This window comes from Zophobas morio, unplaced genomic scaffold (genome assembly GCF_036711695.1).
Source record: "Zophobas morio isolate AGI-343-1 ecotype UQ-CSIRO unplaced genomic scaffold, CSIRO_AGI_Zmor_V1 ptg000021l, whole genome shotgun sequence".
NCBI classification, from domain to species: Eukaryota; Metazoa; Arthropoda; class Insecta; order Coleoptera; family Tenebrionidae; genus Zophobas; species Zophobas morio.
The window spans coordinates 20,106,279-20,132,342 of NW_026972126.1; the positions used below are offsets into that span (position 1 = coordinate 20,106,279).

General features: G+C 29.9%; 2 protein-coding genes across 8 annotated transcripts in view; one reads left to right on the plus strand and one right to left on the minus strand.

Moving 5' to 3' along the window:
• LOC135132644 (cathepsin B-like) overlaps positions 1-6,379 on the minus strand; it is a 39,389-nt gene extending 33,010 nt beyond the window's left edge. The window contains exons 1-2 of one of the 2 annotated variants that reach the window (XM_064060792.1): positions 6,019-6,379; positions 5,284-5,970 (exon numbers count right to left, since the gene is read on the minus strand). In XM_064060792.1, the coding sequence (XP_063916862.1) occupies positions 5,332-5,970; positions 6,019-6,339 (960 nt within the window). In that variant the 5' untranslated portion in view covers positions 6,340-6,379 and the 3' untranslated portion in view covers positions 5,284-5,331. Of the gene's footprint in view, positions 1-5,279; positions 5,971-6,018 lie in introns of those variants that run through there. The other variant, XM_064060791.1, reaches the window with a different exon arrangement.
• Positions 1-26,064, plus strand: part of LOC135132453 (protein yippee-like 2) — a 235,654-nt gene that overhangs the window by 128,943 nt on the left and 80,647 nt on the right. The window contains exon 1 of one of the 6 annotated variants that reach the window (XM_064060555.1): positions 23,505-23,668. The exons of the other annotated variants lie outside the window; for them this stretch is intronic. The gene's annotated coding sequence lies outside the window, so the exon portion shown is untranslated. Of the gene's footprint in view, positions 1-23,504; positions 23,669-26,064 lie in introns of those variants that run through there. 6 annotated transcript variants of the gene reach the window in all.

Genomic DNA, 26,064 nt, shown 5'->3' on the forward strand with positions numbered 1-26,064 from the left:
TATTTTTTTCTAATCTTATTGTTTTGTAATATAAATAGAATGTACACAATGTAATCGCAAAAATGGATTTTTGTACCTCGTGGAATATTTCATGGATACAAAGTGTTATCCAAGTTTAGATCTACATTATTAAATTATTAGATTCTTTAAGAGTTGGCAAATTTAAGACCCGATTTAACTTTTATCTGCGGAACAAACACCTAATTTCTTCAATTATAACGCAATTACCGGACTATCGTGGTTGCAAAATTCATCAATAATAGTTTCATGTGTTTATTTTATTTATCTGGTATTAGCGATCGATTTTTTGGTTTCCACATTTCGGAAATCGCATCAAACTGGGCTATTTTGACGAATTTCGACTTTCGTGTTTTCTAGACGTTTTATGACCCCTAGAGATAAAAAAAATGTTCTGCCGTTGCGCCTGTCTGTCGTCTGTAATTTTTTTTTATACTCCTAGACATGTATTTTTAGAATTTTTAAAATTCTATAATAACACTGCAAAACCCAGTGCTTTGAAATCTTGCAGACGTTTTAAACTTACCGTGAACATGGTAAATATTTTGATGTATGTGTTGATGATGATTTTATAATCATCCAATTTTTTTTCAATTTTAATTGTTGAAGTTTTTGAATTTTCAGCTTAATTATTTGATAATTTTTCGTTTTTTAAGTTATCCGAATTTCATTGTTTCGATTTTCAATTTTCCAAGTTTTTGAATATCCAATTTCATAGTTTTGAATTTTTTCGATTTTTCAATTCTGTAATTTATCAATTTCAAAATTATACGATTTTTCAGTGTTATATGTTTATGGTTTTTCATTTTTCAATTAATAATTTTACAATTTTCCATTTTTACAATTTAATAATTTTTCGATTTTACATTCAACCAATTTTTCAATTTTGTAATATTACAAATTTCCAATTTTTTGATTTTTAATTCTCCAAATTTCAATTAAACTTTTCAAGTTTTTGATTTTTCAACTTAATTATTTTACAGTTTTTCGTTTTTAAAGGCGCGATTTCCCAATTTTTCGATTTTAGGCGCTTTTGATTTTTCAATTCCACATTTTTACTATTTTCACGTTTGTTAGTTATTCAATTCAATCAATTTTTGATTTTTCAATAATCCGAATTTCAAAGTTTCGATTTTCCATTTTGTTGATTTTTAATTTTTCGAAATTTCGGTCTTCAATTTTTAAATTTTGTAATTTTGCGGTTTTACAATTATCCGATTTTTCAGTCTTTCGAATTTAGAATGACTTTCGATTTTCAATTTTATATTTTTGCTTTTTTTCAGATTTACACTTTTTCGATTGTACAATTATCCAATTTCGTAATTTTGCAATTCTTTGTACAGTTTTTCAATATCTCGATTGTTCGATTTTTAATTTAATAATTTTGGAATTTTTCATTTTTACAATTTAAACATTTTTCGATTTCACTTTCAACCACTTTTTCAATTTTGTAATTTTACAAATTTCCAATGTTTTTTTTATTTTTAATTATTCAAATTTGAATTAAAAGTTTTTGATTTTTCAACTTTTCGATTTTACACGTTTTTGATTTTTCAATTTTACATTTTTACAATTTTCAGATTTGTTATTTATTTGGTTATTCAATCAATTTCTCAATTTTCCAATTTTATAATTCTTCGTTTTTTCAATTATTCAATTTTTGATTTTTAATTTTTCGAGATTTCGATCTTCAATTTTTAAATTTTGTAATTTTGCGGTTTTACAATTATCCGATTTTTCAGTTTTTCGAATTTAGAATGACTTTCGATTTTCAATTTTCAATTTTTGCTTTTTTTTTAGATTTACACTTTTTTTCGATTGTACAATTATCCAATTTCGTAATTTTGCAATTTTTTGTACAATTTTTCAATATCACGATTGTGCGATTTTTAATGAATCAATTTTTCAATTTTCGTTTTTTAGTTGTTCGATTTTTTAATTTAATAATTTTGCAAATTTTCGTTTTTACGATTTAAAAATTTTTCGATTTCACTTTCAACCACTTTTTCAATTTTGTATTTTTACAAATTTCCAATTTTTTTATTTTTAATTGTTCAAATTTGATTTAAAAGTTTTTGATTTTCCAACTTTTCGATTTTACACGTTTTTGATTTTTCAGTTTTACATTATTTGGTTATTCAATCAATTTCTCAATTTTCCAATTTTATAATTCGTCGGTTTTTCAATTATTCAATTTTTGACTTTTCAATTATCCGAATTTCAGTTTCTCTTTTCAATTTTTTAAATTTTTAACTTTTTCGGTTTTACAATGATCTGATATTTCAGTTTTTCAAATTTAAAATGACTTTCGATTTTCAATTTTGTGTTTTTGCATTTTTTCGGATTTACAGTTCAATAAATTTTTCGATTTTACAATTATCCAATTTCGTCATTTTGCAATTTCTATACAATTTTTCAATTTTGTGCGATTTTTAATGAATCAATTTTTCAATTTTCATTTTAACAATAATTTTTGATTTTTCAATTATCCGAATATCTTTGTTTCCATTTTTTCCTTTTTGATTTTTAATATTTCAAAATTTTGATTTCCAATTTTCCAAGTTTTTGATTTTCCAATTTCATAATTTTACACTTTTTCGATTTTTCAATTTTGTAATTTATCCATTTTGATTTTTCAATTATTCAATTACAAAATTATGCCATTTTTCAGTTTTGTATGTAATGTTGCACTTTTTTGAATTTTAGTTTTATATTTTTGTAATTTTTCAACTTTTCAATTATCAAATTTTCCAATTTCTGGATTTTTCAAGTTTTCGATCTTTTATTTTTCAAATGTTCGATTTTTGAATTTAATAATTTTGTAATTTTTCATTTGTACAATTTGAAATTTTTTCAGTTTTACGTTCAACCAATTTTTCAATTTTGTAATTTTACAAATTTTCAATTTTTTTGATGTTTAACTGTTCAATTTCAATTTAAATTTTTCAAGTTTTTAATTTTTTAGTTTAATTATTTTTCAAATTTCCTGTTATAAAGCCATCCGAATTTCATTGTTTCGATTTTCTAATTTTTTGATTTTTTTTAATATCTCAAAATTTCTATTTCCAATTTTCCAAGTTTTTGATTATCTTATTATATTTTGCACTTTTTCGATTTTTCAATTTCAAAATTGTACCATTTTCCAGTTTTGTAATGTTGCAATTTTTTACTTTTGTTAGTTTCTAATTTTAAAAATGTTTCGACTTTTAAATTGTCCACAATTTTTGATATTTCAGTCATCAGATTTTCCAATTTTTCAATTTTTCGGTTTTAGAAACCTTGGATTTTTCAATTTTTCATGTTTCAATAATTTTTTAGTAATTTGGAATTTTTTAATTGTACAATTGAAAAATTGATCCTTACACTCAACCAATTCTTCAATTTTGTAATTTTACAAATTGTCAATTTTTTTATTTTTAATTGTTCAAATTTCAATTAAAATTGTTCAAGTTTCTGATTTTTCACTTTAATTATTTTCCAATTTTTCGATTTTAAAGGTATTCGATTTTCCAATTTTTCGATTTTACTTTTTTGCAATTTTCTATTGTGAGAAATGAAATTGATTAATTAAAAACCGGATAATTAACAATTTTCAATTTTATAATTGTTCGATTTTAACTTTTTTTGTAATTATTCAACTGTTGATTTTTCAATTATCCGAATTTCATTGTTTCGATTTTCAATTTTTGATTTTTCAATTTCATAATTTCGCAGTTTCTCGATTTGTAAATTGTGTAATTTTTCGATTTTACAATTATCTGGTTTTCAAGTTTTCCATTTTAAAATTATTATTCGATCTTTCAATTTTTCAGATTTACATTTTAAGAATTTTTCGATTTCACAGTTATCCAATTTTGTAATTTTGCTATTTTTGTTTTTTGAGTTTTATATTTTTACATTTTTTCCATTTCTCAATTGTCCGTTTTTTTAGGACCTTTCCATTTTCAATTTTATAATAATTTTTTATTTTTCGATTATCCGAATTTCGTTGTTTAGATTTTCAAATTTTTTGACTTTTAGTTTTTCAACATTTTGTTTTCAGTTTTTCACGGTTTTGAATTTTCAATTTTATAGTGCAATTTTACAATTATCCAATTTTTTTATTTTAAAATTTTCAATTCTTGATTTTTCAATTGTTTTCAACATTTCAGTTGTAGAATTTTTCGATTTCAAAATTTTAAAAAAATATAGGGTGTCAAAAAAATAATTTCTTACACTGTTACTGGTCTTGTCTATATTTGTTTCAATGTATAGATCCCACCAGAAACAAGAAATCGCAAAATAAAATTTTATAAGTTTTCAAAGACGCAGGATTTGTTGTCATTTTTTGATGTTTTGCTTTCTCTTCTGTTATCTTAATGCAAGCACTCCAAGCCCTGATTAAAATTTATCACTCAATTGGAACATTAATTTTATTTTTTAATAGTGAACAGCAGTCAATTGCCACTTGATCTATTTATTTACGAAAAATTTTCAAAGTCGACGTTATTACGACCGCAATATGTTCCGGCCGATTACTTATATAAATAACATGTTAGCGATCGCCGACGTAAACAACGCAGGAACGGAAAATACATGCACGCGTATTTTTAAACAAAAATCGCTGGAAAATCCGTGCCTAATCATTCACGTAATTTTAGGCAACCAAATGATAAATATTTAGGTTTGTAGCTCAAACATTTCACGCGGAATTGAATTGCAATTAAAGCGATGGTGTGCATTTTCCAAGTAATTTTCATATTGTAAACTTATCTGGATCGTGTAAACCCTGTGTAGAATTTATTGGTTGATAAAAATCTACACTCGATTGATAATGATAACACCGACGACTATTTTCGAATGACCGCCGTCTTTGACATTTGACCCTTCACACTGACTCATGCCACTACTAATGAGGAAACTCTTAATATTTGCAACTTAAATTAAACATCTTTAAACAAAGAACTTCATTTACGTAAACACAGTTAAACGCCAGCTTTATTGGTGCCAATTGACTAAACATTTAATTTAAAACGGTAAATTTAAACTTGTAGTGGTTTATGAATCCGCCGACAACATCCACTTGATTTCTAGCTAATCAAAAAAAATTGTGATAAACCGATAAAAGTAACTTGAACAATTACAGGATATTGATTTGTGTTATCAGAATTTTTACATAATTCGCGCTCACACTTATTCTGTCCTTGACATTTGACCCGTCCTTCTGACTCACGTAGGAGTAATGAGGAAACTGGTAGTGGTAATTTGAATGAATTAAGAAGTTACACAAATTTTTTTATTAACTGACGAACTATTTCATTTATATCAGCAAATTTAGACTTCTGGGTCTCCAAAGTTGATATCGTCTTCGATGGAGCAGTGGTTTTCGCCTCTGAGGATCTTGAAAAATCCTCCCAGTTGGCCCCAGTCGGCGCCCCACGAGTTGGCAATCAGCCAATAAGGAGTACCATTTTCGGTACCCCAGCCAACGACTTTGACTGCGTGTCCACCGGCGTACTCACCATAGGTGTGTTGATAGACACCTGATTGGTAGTCAAAGAAGTCGTCGTAGACGTCATAGCTGGCCTCCACTGGCCCATTGGTCATAATTTCGGCTTGGATTTGCTGCACGTTGCGACTAATTCCGTAGCTCTTGACACCATAGTGTTTGTCTTGATTATACGCTACATTGTACTGTGAATTCGTACATTGGGATTCACAGCGTGGGGTCTGGCCGTTGTTGTACGCTTCAGAAGGATAAGGTTGACAACCCTCATTGGAGTTGTAGTCTCCTCCAGAAACAATACCATTTTGGACCCAGTAGCTCCAGGCCTCGGAAGGCCAGCCACCGTCGCACCCATCACCACAGTCGTAGCAACAAGACACCAGATCTTCTGGTGCGAACTCGAACTCGACGGCGCCGTTGGTGGCAATGCAAAGACGGTCGGTCATGGCTTCGACAGCTCCGAAGGCCTGTAATTTCTCTTAGATTTGGTCTAACAGTAATCGATTTTGTCTTACCCAACAAGAGCCACATTGACCTTGGTTTCTGACTTTGTTGATTGAGGGGCACTCTGGCCACTCGTCTCTGGCGTCGAAGGATTCCGGGATGTCGGCAGCCACCACGTCGTGGATTTTGACTTTGCTGTTGCGGTGGCCTTTACGGGCTCCATTGAGGCGTCTCAGTTGCTCGATTGGAGTGTCTTCGGGGAAGTTTCTTCCGGCGACCCAAGTGGACTGTTTTTCGTTGATGATCTTGATGAACTCGTCGGAGTGGGGTTTGACCACGTTGGTTGAGACGAGGGTGGCAAAAAGTGCCAGTACTAGAATGGTGATCTTCATGTCTTTGATTCAGCAGGACAGTTGAGAGTGTGTTGCGGGTTAGACGAGTCGGTCTTTTATACTTGGTTGATATCAGATGAGTGCAATTATGACTTAGTAATTTTTCATTTACAATAACGGGAAGGATTGAATTGACAGAAGTGATGCGATTAGAGATCTCAAGAGGATTCTTCCTTGAAACGTATTGATTTTTGAAGTGTGTTTTTTGATGATTTTGAGATATCGCTATTGTGCTGTGTCGAAAATTAGGGTCGAAGGGTGAGTGTCCAGACAACTTATTCAAGTCGATAATCTCACAGATAACGTTTCTGCACTTGATTCTTCAAGGTCGGTCGAGTTTTGCAAAATTCTAAAAAAAAAAAACGTTGTAAATCAACATGTTTTTTTGGTATTAAATTTTGCCGGAAGATCGTGTTCGGAACGTGACGCATTAATTATCCGCGTCAAAGGAGTTAATTAATACAAACTGACAAACTTTTCTAATTAATACTTTTAAAATCTTGCCATGTCTTGGACAGTATCAAACCCCCACAAAACCGTTTTCCGTTCGTTGTAAACCGACCCAAAAACAACTTCGCCCCAATTCACCCACTTCTTTTATTTTCTGTTTCATTTATTCAGCTAAAACGATCAGTTAGTGCCTTGAATAATAAATGTATTTGAAAATTGAGATCGATGCGGATGGTCGATCACGCAAACGTTACCCCGTAATGCAGTTTTGCGCCGAAGGACGCTCCTTAAACGTGTATTGTGTTACCCGTCGAATTTATTTCGTCGTCGTTATCAGCGCGTTTTATCCTGGGGAAGGATTTTTCGGAGGAACGCAGGACTCGCCATCGATCCACTGTGTGAGCATTCAATTCGGATAATTGAAGCGAGCGGCATCAACTTGTTACTTACTGCGTAATTCTGTGAAATCAATTATACGCTGCAGGAAATTGGTAATTAAACGCGTGTCGATAAGCGTGAACTAGTCGTTACACCGTGGCGGAATTGCCAAAATGGGGCTAATAGACGGGGTAATTGGGCGCGGAAGAAACAAGGACGGGTGAAGGCTGAGTGAAGTGTTCTACAGTGGAGTAACAGGATCAGACTGTTCGAGAAACTTATGAAAACAAAGTATGTTTTAATTATTTATTGTTAATTGTTTCAAATTATAATTAAATTAGGTAATGTCTTTTTTTATGTGAAACCTTCTCGGGGGTTTTAACTCGTCGCGTCAGAACTTGTTTGATTCACAGGCCGGAACGCGTTCAGGCCAATGTCGACTCTAAGCGTTCAGAAATTTCTGCAATACATTGCAGTTGTTTTTATGTTTTAGAATTTTTGTGTTATATTTTGTATTAATTTTTATATATTTTTGGTCGCAATTTTGGTGGCTATTTTTTACTTTTAGCAGTAATGCGACAAAGCTCTCAGTGATCGAAAAACCGAAAAATTGAAACATTAATTTATCGAAGAATAAAAAATTAAAAAAATCGAAATATTAAAAAAACAGACATTGAAAAGTTCCCAAAACTGATAATGTTGAAAAAATTGATAAATCGAAAACTTGAAAAATCGAAAAGTCGAAAAATTTTTAAATCGAAAAACTTTAATAAACGGCAAAATTAAAAATCGAAAAATTCAAAAATAGAGACATTGAGGAACTCGAGGAAAACAAAAAAAAAAACAAGAAAATCCAAAACAAAAATTAAAAAAAATCGTGATCGATAAATCGAGATTTTGAAAAATTGAAAAATCGAAAATTGAAAAATTCGGAAGATGAAAAATTGAAATATAGAAGAACTGAAAACTCGAAAAATCGAAAAACCTTAAATTTTAAAAATTGGAAAGGTAGAATATCGAAAAGTTGATAAATTGAAAAATCGAATTATAAAACAGTCGAAAAATTGAAAAATGTAAAGTTTAAAAAACGAAAAATTGAAAATCCTCGAAAGTAAAATGTCAAGAAATAGAAAAATCCGGAACTTGAAGAATCGAAAAGTCGAAATACTAGAAAATCCCAAAACTCAAATATCGAAAAATTGAAAAATACAAGAAAAATAGAAGAATCGAAAAACGGAAAAAATCACAAAATTGAACGATATATCCAAAAATTGGGAACTATAAAAAATTAAGAAATCGAAAATTAAAAAAAGAAAGTCCAAAAATCACAAACTTCAAAAATTGAAAAATTGAAAAATTGAAGAACTTAAATATCGAAACTTCGGGAAAATCAAAAAATAGATTCATTGATAAATCGGAAAACTGAAAATTCAGACCTGTCAAAATTTGAAAAATAAAAAAAAATGAAAAACTGAAAAATCAACAAATCGAAAAATCGAAAAGCCGAAAAGAAAAAAATCGAAAAACCGACAAACCGAAAAATGGAAACATCGAAAAATTCAAAAACTGAGACATCAGAAGTCGAAAAATCAAAAGAACGAGAAATCGAGGAGTTGAAAAGTCGAAAAGTTAGAAATTCGGAAAATTAAAAAATTAAATTATAAAAGAATGAAAACTCGTGAAATCGAAAAATCTAGAATTTTAAAAGTTGAAATATCGTATAATCCAGAACTCGAAAGATCGAAAAATACTGAACAATCCCAAAACTGAAAGAAATATCTGAAAATCAAGAAATCGGAAAATTGAAAATTCAGAAACGTCAGAATTTGAAGAATTGAAAAATGGAAAAGTCGAAAAATCTAAAATCTATAACATTGAAAATTAAAAATATCGTAAAATTGAAAAATGGACAAATCTAAACATCAAAAAATCATTGAGAAATCGGAAAACTGAAAATTCAGACCCGTCAAAATTTGGAAAATAAAAAAATATTGAAGAACTGAAAAATCGAAACATGGGAAAATTCAAAATCTGAAACATCGAGAAATCGAAAAATCAGCAGAACGAGAAATCGAGGAGTTGAAAAGTCGAGAACTTGAAAAATTGAGAAACCGAAGTAGGCCAAAATCGAAAATCAAAAAGTTAAAAATTCGAAAAATTGAAAGTAAAATATAAAAACTCGAGAAATCGAAAAGTCGAAGAAACGAAATATTGAACAATCTCAAAATTGAAAGAAATATCCAAAAATTGAGATATCGAAAAACCAAAAAAGCAAAGTCGAAGAATTGAAGAACAGAAACATCGAAACTTGAAGAAGTCGAGAAATAGGAAAAAATCAAAAATAGATTAATTGAGAAATCGGAAAACTGAAAATTTAGTAACGTCAAAATTTGAAAAATTGAAAAATAGAAATACTGAAGAACTGAAAAATTAAAAAATCGGGAAATCGAAAAAGATAAAATTTAAAACATTGAGCAACTAAAATATCGCAAAATTGAAAAATCGAGGAGGCTAAACATCAAAAAATAAAAATTCGAAAATCTAAAATTTAAAAATCGACAAATCGCGAAATCGAAACTCCACAATTTAAAAACTTGAAAAATTGAAAATTCGAATAACTGAAAAATCGAAAAATTGAAAAGTCCCAAAGTCAAAAATTGGAAAATCGAAAATTAAAAAATTCAGAAAATTGAAACATTAAAATATGGAAGAACAGAAAACTCGAGAAATCGAAAAACCATAAAATTTTAAAAACTGAAAAATTAAAACATCGAAAAGTAGAAATTTTGAGAAATCGAAGTCGAAACTGAAAATTTGGCAACGTCAAAATGTGAAAAAATAAAAAATAGAAATACTGAAGAACTGAAAAATCAAAAAGTCGGGAAATCGAAAAAGCTAAAATTTAAAACATTGAACAATTAAAATATAGCAAAATTAAAAAATTGAGAAGTCCAAACATCAAAAAATAAAAATTGTAAAATATAAATTTAAAAATCGAAAAATGAAAAATCGACAAATCCCGAAATCGAAACTCCAGAATTTAAAATATTGAAAAATTGAAAATTCGAATAACTGAGAAATCAAAAAATTGAAAAGCTCAGAAGTAAAAAATCGTAAAACCGAGAAATCCAAAAATCGAAACACCGAAAAATTGATAAACTGATGAATCGAGAAATTCAGCAATCGAAACATCTGAATTCGATAAATCGAGAAAAAAGAAAAATTGGAAAATTGAAAATTAAAAAATTCAGATAGCAAAATTAAAAAATTGAGAAGTCCAAACATCAAAAAATAAAAATTGGAAAATATAAATTTAAAAATCGAAAAATGAAAAATCGACAAATCCCGAAATCGAAACTCCAGAATTTAAAATATTGAAAAATTGAAAATTCGAATAACTGAGAAATCAAAAAATTGAAAAGCTCAGAAGTAAAAAATCGTAAAACCGAAAAATCCAAAAATCGAAACACCGAAAAATTGATAAACTGATGAATCGAGAAATTCAGCAATCGAAACATCTGAATTCGATAAATCGAGAAAAAAGAAAAATTGGAAAATTGAAAATTAAAAAATTCAGAAAATTGAAACATTGAAATATAGAAGAACAGAAAACTCGAGAAGTCGAAAAACGATAAAATTTTAAAAACTGAAAAATTAAAACTTCGAAAAGTTGAAAAATTGAAAAATCTGGAGTTTAACGAAAACTTGAAAATCCGAAAAGTAAAAAATCTAAATATTGAAAAATCCCAAAACTGCAAGAAGTATCCAAAAAAATTTAGAAATTCAAAATGGGAAAATTGAAAAATCGAAGAATTGAAGAATTGAAAAAGTGAAAAATCGGAACTTTGGGATGTCGAGAAATGGGAAAATAAAAAAGATTACTTCAGAAATCGGAAAACTGAAAATTTAGAAACGTCAAAATTGGAAAAATTGAAAAATCGAATAATCCAGAAGTCTAAAGATCGAAAAGTCCAAGAAACGAAATATTGAACAATCCCAGAACTGAAAGAAATATCCAAAAATTGAGAAATTATAAAATTGGAGAATTGAGAAATCGAAAAACCAAAAAAGCAATGTCGAAGAATTGAAGAACCGAAAAATCGAAACTTGGAGTAGTCGAGAAAGCGAAAATCAAAAATAGATTCATTGAGAAATTGGAAAAGTGAAAATTTAGCGACGTCAAAATTGGAAAAATTGAAAAATAAAAATACTGAAGAACTAAAAAAAACAAAAACTCGGGAAATCGAAAAAGCTAAAATGCAAAACATTGAACAATTCTTCGAAAATTTAAAAATCGAAACTCCAGAATTTAAAAAATTGAAAAAACGAAAATTCGAATAACGGAAAAATCGAATAATTGATAAGCCCAAAAGCAAGAAATCGAGAAACCCAGAAATCCAAAAATCGAAACACCGAAAAATTGATAAACTAATGAATCGAAAAATTCGAAATCTGAATTCGATAAATCGACAAAAAAGAAAAATTGGAAAATCGGAAATTAAAAAATTCAGAAAATCGACACATTGAAATATAGAACTGTGAACTCGAGAAATCCAAAAACCATAAAATTTTAAAAACTGAAAAATTGAGAAATCTAGAGTTTAACGAAAAATTGAAAATCCAAAAAGTAAAAAATCGGAATATTGAAAAATCCCAAAACTGAAAGAAATATCCAAAAAATTGAGAAAATAAAGCAGATTACTTCAAAAATCGGAAAACTGAAAATTTAAGAAACGTCAAAATTTGAAAAATCGAAATATTTAGAAATCGTAAAATTGAACATTTATTTAACTAAATTGTAACATGACGTTATCAACTCCTGGGGGGCATCAACGGATAAATCTTGACCAACTATTTAACATGCTGGCAATAACTATAAATTGAAAAATATTGTAATTTTTTTTTTCCAAAATCTTGACGTCTAAGGTAAAAACCTAACGCGGATTCATAAACTATAAACGGATGATATAAAATTGAAATTATGTCTACTATTATAAAATTTTGAAAATACGTCGTTTCATTGTTAGTGACAAATTTTGGTGAGCGTTTTACCATTTGGTAATACAATTTGAAATATAAATGTTGCCATTCGAGAACATTATGCATTAAATCGTTAAGATAATTTAGTTCTTCGTAGTGGATGTGTATCACGTCAGCTCTAACGAAAGTGGGCTTATAGATAAATCGCTTAGAGTCGATATTGGCCTGAGTGCACGCTGGTCGGTAGATCAAACAAGTTCTCAGGCGACGAACTGCCTTTTTTGAAAATGTATTTTTCTAAGAATGTGAAAGCTTCTCGGGGGCCCCAAGTGTCTTATTTTAAGGCCGAATTATAACAATTAACGACTCATTTAAATGTAAAAAGTGGCGGCATTGTGTGAAAAACCGCCACATATTAAAATTCCACCACTTTTGTGCAAATTCGCGTCGTCCTCTACTCCCATTTCGTATACCTACATTTTCTCACTTCGGGTCCGTATGTTTACTCAGTACGAAGATAGATACGATGTCATAACGTGCATTATACGTTTTCATGGCGCTGCTCCTAAGTAATTTAAATTTTTTATAAGCAATAAACTTGTAAATTTTGTTGCCAAGGTCCGAAACCTTGAACTTGGAGTACGATCGATCCCGCTTGTAAATTAAGCAGTCCCATTGCCCCAACTTACACAAAGAGGCTCTTTTTATCATTTGACGGAGACGCATTACAGCAGTCCCGGCGCCTCCGCCAATTTTTCCCGTTTGATTAGCGATGTTCTTGCCCGTTTTTTATGTGGGAGTGCGTTTTAATCCGGATAAAAAGTCCCTAATTTCCCGCAGCGATTGTCTCTTTATGGCCGATTTAATGGCTGGTTTATTTTCGTCGTAAAACAATTGCTAATTCTGTAGGAGAGATTGGCCGGGTCGGGAGTAGTTGGACTTTTCTAAAGCAGTCGTTCGTCACAGGAAATTGCTAATTAAAGAGTTAACGCTAATTGTAGTGTAAAGTTAATTATTATTGTGCTCGTTAACTTTTTGTCTCTTTGTTGCGTCAATTTCTTTTAATTTAGTCCTCGCTGATTGTGCATAGAAGCGCTTTTAACCTAGAGGTTTCCGGGCGAGGAGCGCTTTTAATCAGTTTTTGTTTTACGACGTCTTCGAACAGCGCCCAGATTTCATCGGAACGAAATTAAAAAGTGATGGTGGAGTTGATAGGGGCGATGTTTGTGCAGTTGGCGGAAGGAATTTCTACTTCTGTGAGTCGATTGAAATGATTTCGTTGTGTTGCGAATTTTTACGAAAAATAAAATTTTATGCGAATATTTGGAACGCGAATTTTGTGTGCAGATATCTAGTTTCATTATTATTATTATTCTCCGAAACTACTGGACCGATTACAGTGAAATTTAGATATTTTTTCCAAAAATTTGACGGTCTTAAAGCCTCATAAAAATCGCATTATCCTGAACATTCCCAAACGTGTGTTCCCGCCGCGTTTCATAAATCGGCGATTTTCCCCTCGCCAACCTGAACAGTTTCCCTCGTCTTAAAATTTTATCGGGCTTGTTAGCCGCTTCGATCTCCTTTTGGCCAGACATCCGACTTCCTCGTTAAACATATGAAACAGTTAAGTCGGCGTTTTCGGTCTGTCGGGATTACTTTGTCCCGTCGCCGACAAAAAGCAGACGTTTTCTGCGCGTTTTTCCCCGGACACAATGTCTGGGCCCGAACTCCTGTCTAACATTAAATTACGAAGTCGAGACTCTTCAGCGATCGATATTATATAAACAGACACTAGTTGCTTCGCACGATATATCCATACATGTTGTTCTGTGCTTTGCGAAGCCCCGTTATTATTATCGAATCCTTTGAATCCCCCGACGGCGGCGCTTCCGATTAATTCCACGATGCGGCTTCTTCGTGACGGCGCGCCGAAAATATCCTAGATCGGGAAATTGAATCCGAAGGAGCGTGTCTAGGAGCAGGTGCTTCTTTAAGTTACAGGGGCTGGTTTTTTGTCGCATGGAATTGGCGACGGATGGGGTTGGAGATAAGCTGGAAATTGCAGGGAGTGTGTGGAAAAAGGGCTGTAGTTGGAGTTTACTACAGAATCGTCTGATTAGTGTTAGTTTGTCAATATGAAGAAAATTGTTTTCGTATCTCATTTTTGCTTCCCCTGTCATCCACTGTCCCCCCATTCTCAACTTCTCTTTTTCTTTATTTTTTTCTTCCTGCTTCTTCTTTCTTTATTGATATTTTGCTGTGCTTCTTTCTTTCTCTTTATTTCGATTTAGTATTTATCACCCCAGTTTTCTGTTGTTTCCAAGAGAATTTTTCCTTCTGAGTTTTTTTTTGTTTGTATTTTTGATTCTCTTCATATATATGTTGTACTCATCTTCAATTCTCGTCCCTTGTAACTCCACTTTCGCTTTAAAATCGTTTATCCCCATGATGTCATCTTAGAGTTTTTTCGAATAAATCTTATTTAAATGTTCAAATGCAAAATAGTCCTGAACTTGTGGTTTATGAATCCGAGTTAAATTTTTATTCTAGACATCGAGATTTCTGAATTTTTCGGTTTTTCGATTTCTGGATTTTTCAACTTTCGATTTCTGGATTTTTCGATATTTCAGGTTTCGGTTTTTTCCGTTTTTTGATTCTACAATTTTTCAATTTTCGATTTTTCTAAGTTTCAGTTTCGGGATTTTTCAATTTTTGACTTTTCGATTTACCCATGTAGCAGTTTTTTGAATTTTTCAATATTTCGATTCTTCAATTTTTCAACTTCTCAACACAATGTGTGGATTGTTTAAATTTTCGATTTTCCAATTTTTCGATCTTTTGATTTTTCAGTTTTTCAAGTTTTTGATTTTTTGATCTTTTGATTTCTTCATCTTCGGATTTTTCGACTTCTTGGTTTTTCAATTTTTAGATTTCTAAAATTTTTGATTTTTCGATTTTTCAATTTTTTGGGGTTTCGATTTCCCGATTTTTTCCTTTTTCGATTTTTCAATTTTTCTATCTTGTGATTTTTCAGTATTTCAAGTTTTTGATTTTTTGATGTTTCAATTTTTCGATTTCACGCTCACAAACATTGAAAAATGGAAGTATCGAAACTTAAAAAAATTGAAGAATTGGAAAATTCCAAAACTCATGTCAGAAAATTTGAAAAACAAAAAATCAGGAAATTGAACAATTAAAAAATCGTAACAAAAAACAAAACATTTAAAAACGGCAAAATTGAAAAATCGAAAAGTCGAAAGATCGAGAAATCAAAAAATCTAAAATTTAAGAAATAGAAAAGTTCAAGAATCTAAAAAGTAAAAATCGAGAAGTCGAAAAATGGAAAGTTAAAAAATTGAAAAATTGGAAAAACGAAAAATCTGAAGCCGAAAAACCGAGAACTTAAAAAATCGGAAGATCGAAAATTGACACATGAAAACATCAAAAAACCGAAAAGTCGGCCAGTTGAGAAATTGAAAAATCGAAAACCCAAAAATTTTAGAAATCTAAAAATTAAAAAACCGAAAAGTCGAAAAATTCAAAGATGGAGAAATCAAAACATTAAACAATTGAAAAACCAAAAAATCAAAAATTTTAGAAAATAAGAAATTGAAAAACCAAAAATCTAAAAATGATGTTTCGATTTTTTAATTGTTCAATTTGCCAATTTTTTGTTTTTACAATTTTTCGACATCAGTTTTGGGATTTTTCAATTCTCAATTCTCAAATTAGAGAAATGAAAATTTGAAAAATGGAAAATGTGAAACTTCGAAAAATTGAAACATGAAAAAATCGAGAAACCAAAAAGTCGAGAAGTTGGAAAATTAAAAAATAGAAAAATCGAAATAACCCACATTCGGTGATAAATCGAAACATCGAAAAAAGTAAAAAATTGGGAAATTGAACAATTGAAAAATCGAAACATCGCATTTTGATAAACAGAGAAATCGAAAAAAAAAAATTAAAAAATCAAAACACGGAAAAATTGATAAATCCAAAATTCTAGAAATCGAAAAATTCAAAAACCGAAAACTCTGAAACTGAGAAGTCAAGAAATCGAAAAATGGAAATTTTTTCGATTGTTCAACTTTTCGGTTTTTCCTTGTTTTGATTTCTCGAGCTTTGGATTCTTCGGTTTTCGAATTTTGGACTTTTCGATTTTTAAATTTTTCGAGTTCCTAATTTTTCGACATTTCAGTTTCGGGATTTTTGTAGACACAAAAAATTGAAATGTCGAAAAATTGGGAAATTGAATAATGGAAAAGTCGAAGCATCGCAAAAATTGGAAAAATGAAAAATCGGAAATCCAAAAAGTCGAAAATCGAAAAACCCAGATATCGAAAAATCGAAACATGGAAAATTTGAAACATGAAAAGAACGAGAAATCGAAAAATTGAAACATCAAAAAGTTTCAATACCGAAACATCTAAATCTCAATAAACAGAGAAATAGAAAATAAAAACGAAAAATTTAAAAACGGATCAATTGAAAAATCGAAAGGTCGTAAAATCCAAAGATCAAGAAATCAAAAAATCTAAAATTGGAGAAATAGAAAAATTCAAGAATCTAAAAAGTAAAAAATCTAGAATTCGAGAAGTCGAAAAATGAAAAGTTAAAAAAAACTGAAGAATCGAAAAATTGAAAAATCGAGGTCTCGAAAAATTGGAAAAACGAAAAATCTTAAAGCCGACAATCCGAAAAACTGAATTTAAAAAATTGGAACATCGAAAATTTAAACATCGAGAAATTGAAGCATGAAAAGATCGAGATTCAAAGATAAAGAAATCAAAACAATAAAATTGAAAAACCAAAAAATCAAAAATTTTAGAAATTGAGAAATTGAAAAACTGAGAAGTCGAAAAATCCAAAATTTGAAAAACATAAAAACATCAAAACATCGAGAAATCTAAAAATCGAAAAGCTTTTCGATTTTTCGATTTTTTTATGTTTTTCAAATTTTGAATTTTTCGACTTATCAGTTTTTCAATTTCTCAATTAAATCTAAAAGTCGAAAAATCGAAAATCTGTAGAATTGAAAAATCGCAGAACTGAAATGTCGAAAAATTGGGAAATCGAATAATTGAAAAATCGAAACACTGAAAAATTAGAAAAATGAAAACTCGAAAAATGGAAAATGTGAAACTTCGAAAAACTGAAACATGAAAAAATCGAGAAATCGAAAAGTCGAGAGGTTGGAAAATGAAGCAATAGAAAAATCGAAATAGCCCACATTCGATGATAAATCGAAACATCGAAAAAAAGTAAAAAACCGGAAAATTGAACAAATCTCGATAAACAGAGAATTCGAAAAATTGAAAAACGGAAAAATCTGAAACTGAGAAGTCAAAAAATCCAAAGACCCAAAAATGAAAATATCAGAAATCGAAAAATGAAAAAATTGAAAAATCAAAAAATCGAAAAATTGAAAAATTCAAAAACTGAAAAATCGAGAAATTCAATTTTTCGGTTTTTCGTTGTTTTGATTTCTCGAGTTTTGGATTTTTCGTTTTCTTAAATTTTTGACTTCGATGTTTAAATGTTTCGATTTTTCAATTTTTCGGATCCTCTATCGAAATTTCGAGGTTTCGCTTTTTCAATTGTTCAATGTCCGCATTTTTCAATATTTCGTCGTTCGATTTATCGAATTTAGGCCATTCCGATTGTCTATTTTTCAAATTTTCAGCTTATCGTTTTTTTTGGTCTTTTCATATTTCAGTTTCTGGATGTTGCAAATTTTCGGCATTTCGATTTAAGATTTTTCGATGATCCGATTTTTCTGCATTTCGATTTTTCGTCTTGCCAATTTTTCGAGATTTTAGTTTTGGGTTTTTGTAATATCTACATTTTTTGGTACTTCAATTTCTCGATTTTTTAATTTTTCGATTTTTCAAATTTTCCGATTTCTCAATTTTTGTCTCCAATTATTGATTTTTCAAATTTTTAATTCTACAGCTTTTCGATTTTGCGACTTCTCGATTTCTCGATTTTTTAAAGTTTATGTATTTTTATTTTTCAAATTTTGGATTTTTTTGATATTTTGATTTGTCGATCTGTGAATTTTTCGACTTTTCATTTTTTTTCGAATAAATATTATTTAAATGTTCAAATGTAAAATTGTCCTGAACTTGTGGTTTATGAATCCCAGTTAAATATTTATTCTAGATATTTTTGAATTTTTCGATTTTTTATTTTTAAATTTTTGGATCTTTTGATTTTTCAGTTTTTCAAGTTTTTGATTTTTTGATGTTTTGATTTTTCGATTTTTCAATTTTTTGATGTTTCGATTTCCCGATTTTTTCCTTTTTCGATTTTTCAATTTTTCCATCTTGTGATTTTTCAGTAATTCAAGTTTTTGATTTTTTGATGTTTCCATTTTTCGATTTCTCGTTCACCGAAAATGTTGAAAAATCGAGATATCGAAACACCAAAAAATTGAAGAATTGGAAAAACAAAAAATCGGGAAATTGAACAATTAAAAAATCGAAACATCGAAACCTCGATAAATAGAGAAATAGAAAACAAAAACAAAAAATTGAAAAATCGGAAAGTCGAAAAATCCAAAGATCGAGAAATCAAAAAATCTAAAATTTAGGAAATAGAAAAATTTAAGAATCTAAAAAAACTGAGAATTCGAGATGTCGAAAAATGAAAAATTAAAAAATCGAAAAACTGAAGAATCGAAAAATTGACAAATCGAAATCTCGAAAAATTGGAAAAACGAAAAATCTAAAAGCCGAAAAAAACCGAGAACTTTAAATATCAGAACATCGAAAATTGAAACATCGATAAATTGAAACATGAAATCATGGAGAAATCGAAAAGTCAGGCAGTTGAGAAATTGAAAAATCGAAATTCGATTAGCTGTAACATCGTAACAGAGAAATCGAAAAAATAAAAAATTAAAAAATTTAAACATCGAGAAATTGAAAAATCGAAGACTCAAAAATTTTAGAAATCTAAAAACTGAAATTCAAAGATAGGGAAATCAAAACATTAGAAAATTGAAAAACCAAAAAATCAAAAATTTTTGATATTGAGAAATTTAAAAACCAAAAATCTAAAACTGAGAAGTCGGAAAATCCAAAACTCGAAAAAATAAAACATCAAAAAATCGAAAAATTGGAAAATAAAAATACATAAACTTTAAAATCGAGAAATCGAGAAGTCGAATAATCGAAAAGTCAAAAAATCTAAAAGTCGAAAAATCGAAAATTGGAAAAAAGAAAAATCGAAACATGGAAACTGTGAAACTTCGAAGAATTGAAACATGAAAAAATCGAGAAACCGAAAAGCCGAGAGGTTGGAAAATTAAAAAGTAGAAAAATCGAAATAGCCCACATTCGATGATAAATCGAAACATCGAAAAAAGTAAAAAATTGGGAATTGGAACAATTGAAAAATCTAAACATCGCTATCTCGATAAACAGAGAAATCGAAAAAAAATACAAAAATTAAAACACGGAAAAATTGATAAATCAAAAATTCTAGGAATCGAAAAATTGAAAAACCGAAAACTGTGAAACTGAGAAGTCAAAAAATCCGAAGATCGAAAAATGAAAATATCAAAAATTCGAAAAATGGAAAATTTTTCGTTGTTTTGATTTCTCAAGCTTTGGATTTTTCAATTTTTCGAGTTCCTAATTTTTCGACATTTCAGTTTCGGGAGACTAAAAAATTGAGAAAATGAAAAATCCAAAAACTGAAATGTCGAAAAATTGGGAAATTCAATAATCGAAAAATCGAAGCATCGCAAAAATTGGAAAAATGAAAAATCGAAAAATCGAAACATGGAAAATTTGAAACATGAAAGGAACGAGAAATCGAAACATTGAAAAATTTAAATATTAGAAAACTGAACAAAAGAAAAATCTAAAAATTGAAACATCAAAAAGTTTAAACACCGAAACATTGAAAAATTGAAATATCGAAACACCAAAGAATTGAAAAATCCCAAAACTGATGTCGGAAAATTGGAAAAAAAAAATAAACGGATAAATTGAAAAATCGAAAATCGAAAAGTCCAAAAATCCAAAGATCGAGGAATCAAAAAATCTAAAATTGGAGAAATACAAAAATTCAAGAAACTAAAAAGTAAAAAATCGAGAAATCGAGGAGTCGAAAATTTTAGAAATCTAAAAATTGAAGAACCGAAAAGTCGAAAAATCAAAACATTAAAAAATTGAGTAACCAAAAATCTAAAATTTTAGAAATTGAGAAATTGAAAAACCAAAAATCTGAAATTGAGAAGTCAAAAAATCCTTGGATCGAAAAATGAAAATATCAAAAAATATTAAAAAATCGAAACATCGAAATGTCAATGAACAGAGAAATAGAAAAAAAACAAAAAATTTAAAAACGGATAAGTTGAAAAATCGAAAAGTCGAAAAATCTAGAGTTCGAGAAACAAAAAATCTAAAATTGGAGAAATAGAAAAATTCAAGAATCTAAAAAGTAAAAAATGCAGATCGAGAAGTCGGAAATTTTAGAAATCTAAAAATTGAAGAACCGAGTCGAAAAGTTCAAAGGTCAAATCAAAACATTAAAAAATTGAAAAACCGAAAATCAAATATTTTAGAAATTGAGAAATTGAAAAACCAAAAATCTGAAATTGAGAAGTCAAAAAAATCCTAAGATCGAAAACTGAAAATATCAAAAAATATTAAAAAATCGAAACATCTAAATCTCAATTAGCAGAGAAATAGAAAAAAAAACAAAACATTTAAAAACCGGTAAGTGGAAAAATCGAAAAGTCGAAAAATCCAGAGATCGAGAAATCAAAAAATTTTAATTGGAGAAATAGGAAAATTCAAAATCTAAAAAGTAAAAACTCCAGAAATCGAGAAGTCGAAAATTTTGGAAATCTAAAAATTGAAGAACCGAAAAGTGGAAAAATTCAAAGATCAATTCAAAACATTAAAAAATTCAAAAACCAAAAATCAAAAATTTTATAAATTGAGAAATTGATAAACCAAAAATCTAAAACTGAGAAGTCGAAAAATCGAAACATCAAAAAATTGAAAAATAAAAACATCTAAACTTTAAAAAATCGAGAAATCGTGAAGTCGAAAAATCGGAAATCTAGAATTGAAAAATCCCAGAACTGAAATGTTGAAAAATTAGGAAATCGATATCTCGATAAACAGCAAATCGAAAATAATTAAAAAAACTTAAACAGAGAAATCTTGTATTGATCAAGCAAAAATCTGAAACTGAGAAGTCAAAAAATCTTAAGATCGAAAAATGGAAATATCAAAAAATGGAAAAAGTAAAAAATCGAGAAGTAGTAAATTGAAGTCAAAAAACTGAAGAATCGAGAAGTTGAAAAACCGACAAATTCGTTCAATTTTTCAATCTTTAATTGTTTTATTGTTCAATTTTTTTATTTTAGTGTCGAGGTTTCGATGTTTCGATTTTTCAATATTTCGTTGTTTCGATTATAAAATTTGGGCTATTCCGATTGTCTATTTTCAAATTTTCAACTTCTCAAACTTCTCGATTTCTCGGTCTTTTCATATTTCAATTTCTGGATGTATCAAATTTTCTATTGATTTGATTTGATTTTTCATCTTTCCAATTTTTCGACATTTCAATTGTGAGTTTTTTTAATATCTAAATTTTTTGGTGCTTCGCTTTCACGATTTTTCAATTTTTCGATTTTCCGACTTCTCGAGTTTTTACTTTTTACATTTTTAGATATTTTGATTTTTCATTTTTTCCATTTTAGATTTCTGGATTTTTCGACTTCTCGGTTTTAGATTTTTCAGTTTTTCAATTTTTCGATTTCTCCATTTATCAAGATCCATGTTTCGATTTTTTATTTTTTCGATTTCCCTATTTTTCAATTTTTCAACTTTTGCACTTTTCAAGTTCTCGATTTTTCAAATTTTCGGTTCTAAAAATCTTTATTTCTCGTACTTCTCCCAGTTTACAAAAGTAAAGAAATATTTTCATAATTTGAAAACCATGTAATTGTGTCGTTTAGCATTTTTTTACTTTATGCCTCGAGACAATTTCTAATAATTGCCTTTTTCATTACTTTACTACCGAGGGAATATTACTGTTTTTCAAATTTAAAAAACTAATAATATCCGACTTTCACGTTGCTGAATTTGAAATATTTTCTTTATTATGTGATACGATCAAAGCTAACAGAGACTTTATTGAATTCGATTTTTTTTTTTTTTGTGTAGAAAGTTAGATGATGAAGTATAATATCAGATTTTAGCCGTTTTTATAACGTGATTACATATTAAATCGGAGGATAAAGTTCAACGTAAAATTTAAAAAGCCCTTGACGATATTCGTAATGTAAAAGCACTACGGAGCATTCTTAGAATATTATTTTTATTCTCGTCGCTATGTTTAAAATTTCTAATAATTCTCTCTCGAAATATATGGATAATCCTGTAATTTCAATAACAGAAATCGGCTATTTATAGTTTCCACCGCCGACTTAAAGGAAATTATAAAATTAATAGTCTACAAGAAAAAATACTTGAAAAAAAAATCGAAGTGGGCAGCGTCAATTAGCTACAAATTGGATCACAGAGTTGAACTAAGTTTGCGATTAATAATACAGCATTATCAAATGTCAATGTCAAAAGTTATCAGATCGATGTCACCAAACCGTCTATTTTTACACCCGAAAGCGCTAAAAACGGCAACAGCACCGTCATTTTCCACTCGACAGCCTCCATCCACCCGTCGATCCAAACTTCGCGACCGACTACACACGTCTTAATTTCCCTTCTTTTCCCCATCACCCCCACCACTTAACTCGCGCCAGTCACCAGCCGCCCTTCCCGCAAAATTCAAATCAAATTTGTCTCCTGCGTATTTATCCTTGTCCTTGAATGACCGTCCTTGCGTGACTCCGATTGATGAAACCCGGGTGTCGGATCTCGCACGGCCTTGAACTTCCGTTTCCGTCAATTTGTGAGTCTTGAAACGTGTGAACGACCCGAACTCGAATAATCATTTTTCGGCGGTTTAATGACCCCATTTTTTTAATAAACCGGGGGTCATGTGCTATTGTAACCGGTCATTTTCCTAAAATGGTTCAGGGTTTTTAGAGCGTTATGAATAAGGAATGAGGCGTCGGTTGGTGCGCTTTTCGCGTATCCGACGAAGGGTCGGAGAGTGCAGTTTGAGGTCGTTGAGAAAATTACTTGATTTATTTATGCCACAATGGCTATAAATAATGTTCAATGGTTTTGTAATGGATTGACCAATTGTTGTGTTGTCATCGCGAGCCAGCAGTTTGCTCTTCGAATGGGCAGGGGCGGATTAGTGCATGTGGTTTTGCGCTAAAGTCGCTGTTGCATGCGCATGTGGTAGAGTGTGGATTGGTTTTGCAGTAGCGGTGGCGGTGTTGGTGGATGGTTGGTATGGTTTTGGTGATAGTTGGTGTTATTGACAGTTTTTGGCGATTTGGGCTAAAATCGAATGAGGGCGTTTTGGGCAAGTACGGGCCATTGGAGTTAAATTTGGTTAGTTAATTGTGGCCGAGTGTTACGAGGTATGTCGTTTACCTTATTTTATTAACTGATTGTGGTTGAGTAAGCAAAAAATTTGCGATTTAGATTACCTATTACAACACGATTATGATACAATTGTGGGACCTTTTTTCATTTTAGTTTTTTCTGTTTTCATTTTCATGTCTTTTGTATGTATCGATATGTATTTTGTTATTATTCGTAGATTATTATTTTAACCCGGGTAGCTCGAGATTCTTTTAAAATATATTAAAAAAATTCACTAGGGAACCCCGAGATTCTTTTAACTTTTTTAGAAATAAAAGACCAGAGATCCTGAGATTCTTTCAAAAAAATTCTTAGAAAGGACACTAGGGGCGCCCGAATTTTTTTCAGAAATAAAACACTAAGGGCTTCCGAGATTCTTTTAAATTCTTTCAAACACAGTACAGTAGAATCTTCCAAGATTTTTTTTTTCTTTTAACAATGAAACACTAGCAGCCCCTGAAATTCATTAAAATTCTTTCAGAAATAAAACGGAAGGGACTTTTTGAAATTTTTTCAACTTCTTTCAAAAACAAAACGCCAGGAAACCCGAAATTATCAGAAAAAAGCGCTAGGAACTCTCGAGATTCTTTCAAATTCTTGAAAAAGGGATCGAAGATTCGTTCAAATTTTTCAAAAAAATGAAACACTGCGGACCCCCAAAATGTTAAAAAAATACACAAAGGAACCCAGAGATTCTTTCAACTTCTTTGAAAAATAATTTGTTGAAGATCCTGTGATTCTGTCAAATTCTTAAAAAAAAGCGCTAGAAACCCTCGAGGTTCTTAAATTTTTCAGCAATAAAAACCACGCACCCTGAAACCATTTCAAAATCTATCAGAAAAAAAAAACACTAGGACCCCTCGACATTCTTTCAAAAATAAAACACAAGGGCCGCCGAGATTCTTTCAACATTTTTCAAAAATAAATTACCTAGGACCTAGAGATTTTTCAAATTCTTAAAAAAAAAAACTAGCACCTTCGAGATTCTTTGAAATTCTTTCAAAATCAGAACACTAGGACTCTCGACATTTCTTCAAATTCATTCAAAAATAAATAAAAGAGTCCTTGGGATTTTTTTAAATTCTTAAAAAAAGGCACCAGGGATAATCGAAATTCTTTAAATCTTTTTCAGAAATAAAACCCGAGATCCTTTCAAATTCTTAAAAAAAAGACATTAGAGACTCTCGAGATTTTTTCAAATCGTTCAGGAATAGAACACTAGGGACTCAAGAAGATTCTTTCAAATTCTTGTGAATTCTTGAGATTTCTCCCAATTTTTATAAAGTAGGTACTAGAGGCTCTCAAGATTTTTTCAAATTTTTTCACAACAAAACACTAGGGGCTTTCGAGATTCTTTCAAATTCTAAAAAGAAAACACTTGGGATCCAAAATTCTTTCAAATTCTAAAAAAAAGCATTAGGGACGCTCGAGTTTTTTTTTCAATTTTTTTTAAGGCATTAGGGTCCATCGAGATTTTTTCAACTTTTTTAAAAACAAAAACAATAGGTCCCCCAACGTTTTTCCAAATTCTTTCAAAAATAAAATAATGAGTCTCGGGGATGTTTTGAAATTAAAAAAAAAAAATACAGAAAGGATTCCCTGGAATCTTTCAACTTTTTTAAAAAATAGAGCACCAAATTTCGAAATTTCTTCCAAAATTCTTGAAAAAGGCATTAGGGACTCGATTTTTTTTCAGACAAAACAAGGTTTTGTTTCTTTCAAAAACAAAAACAGAGATTCTTTCAAATTTTAAAAAATGACACTAGTGTCCAAGATTCTTTCAAATTAAAAAAAAAGTATTAGGGACCTGCGAGATTTTTTCAATTTTTTCAGAACAGAACATTAGGGACCCCGAGATTCTTTCAGATTAAAAAAAAAAAACGCATTAGAGAACCTCGTGATTTTTTCAAATTGTTCAGAAACAAAACACCAAAGATACTTAAGATGATGCTTTCAAATTCTTGTGAAAAAAGCGCTAGAAACATTCCAGGTTTTTCAAATTTTTTCAGAAATAAAACATCACGGACCCCGAAACCCTTTGAAAATCTTTTGACATATTTCACGTTCTTTCAAAAATAAAACACAAGGGACTCCTGAAATTCTTTCAACTTCTTTCAAAAACAAAACACCAGGGAACCCCAATATTTTTTGAAATTAGTAAACGAAGCTCCGAAATTCTTTCAACGTTTTCCAAGAATAAATTACCTGAGACCCAGAGATTTTTTCAAATTCTTAAAAAGAAACACATGGCACCCTCGAGATTTCTTGAAGTTCTTTCAAAAACAGAACACTAGCTAGATTCCTAGAAATTGTTTCGAAAATAAAACAGTCCCTGAGATTCTTTCAAATTCTTAAAAAAATGGCGCTAGGGACAACCAAGATTTTTTCAACT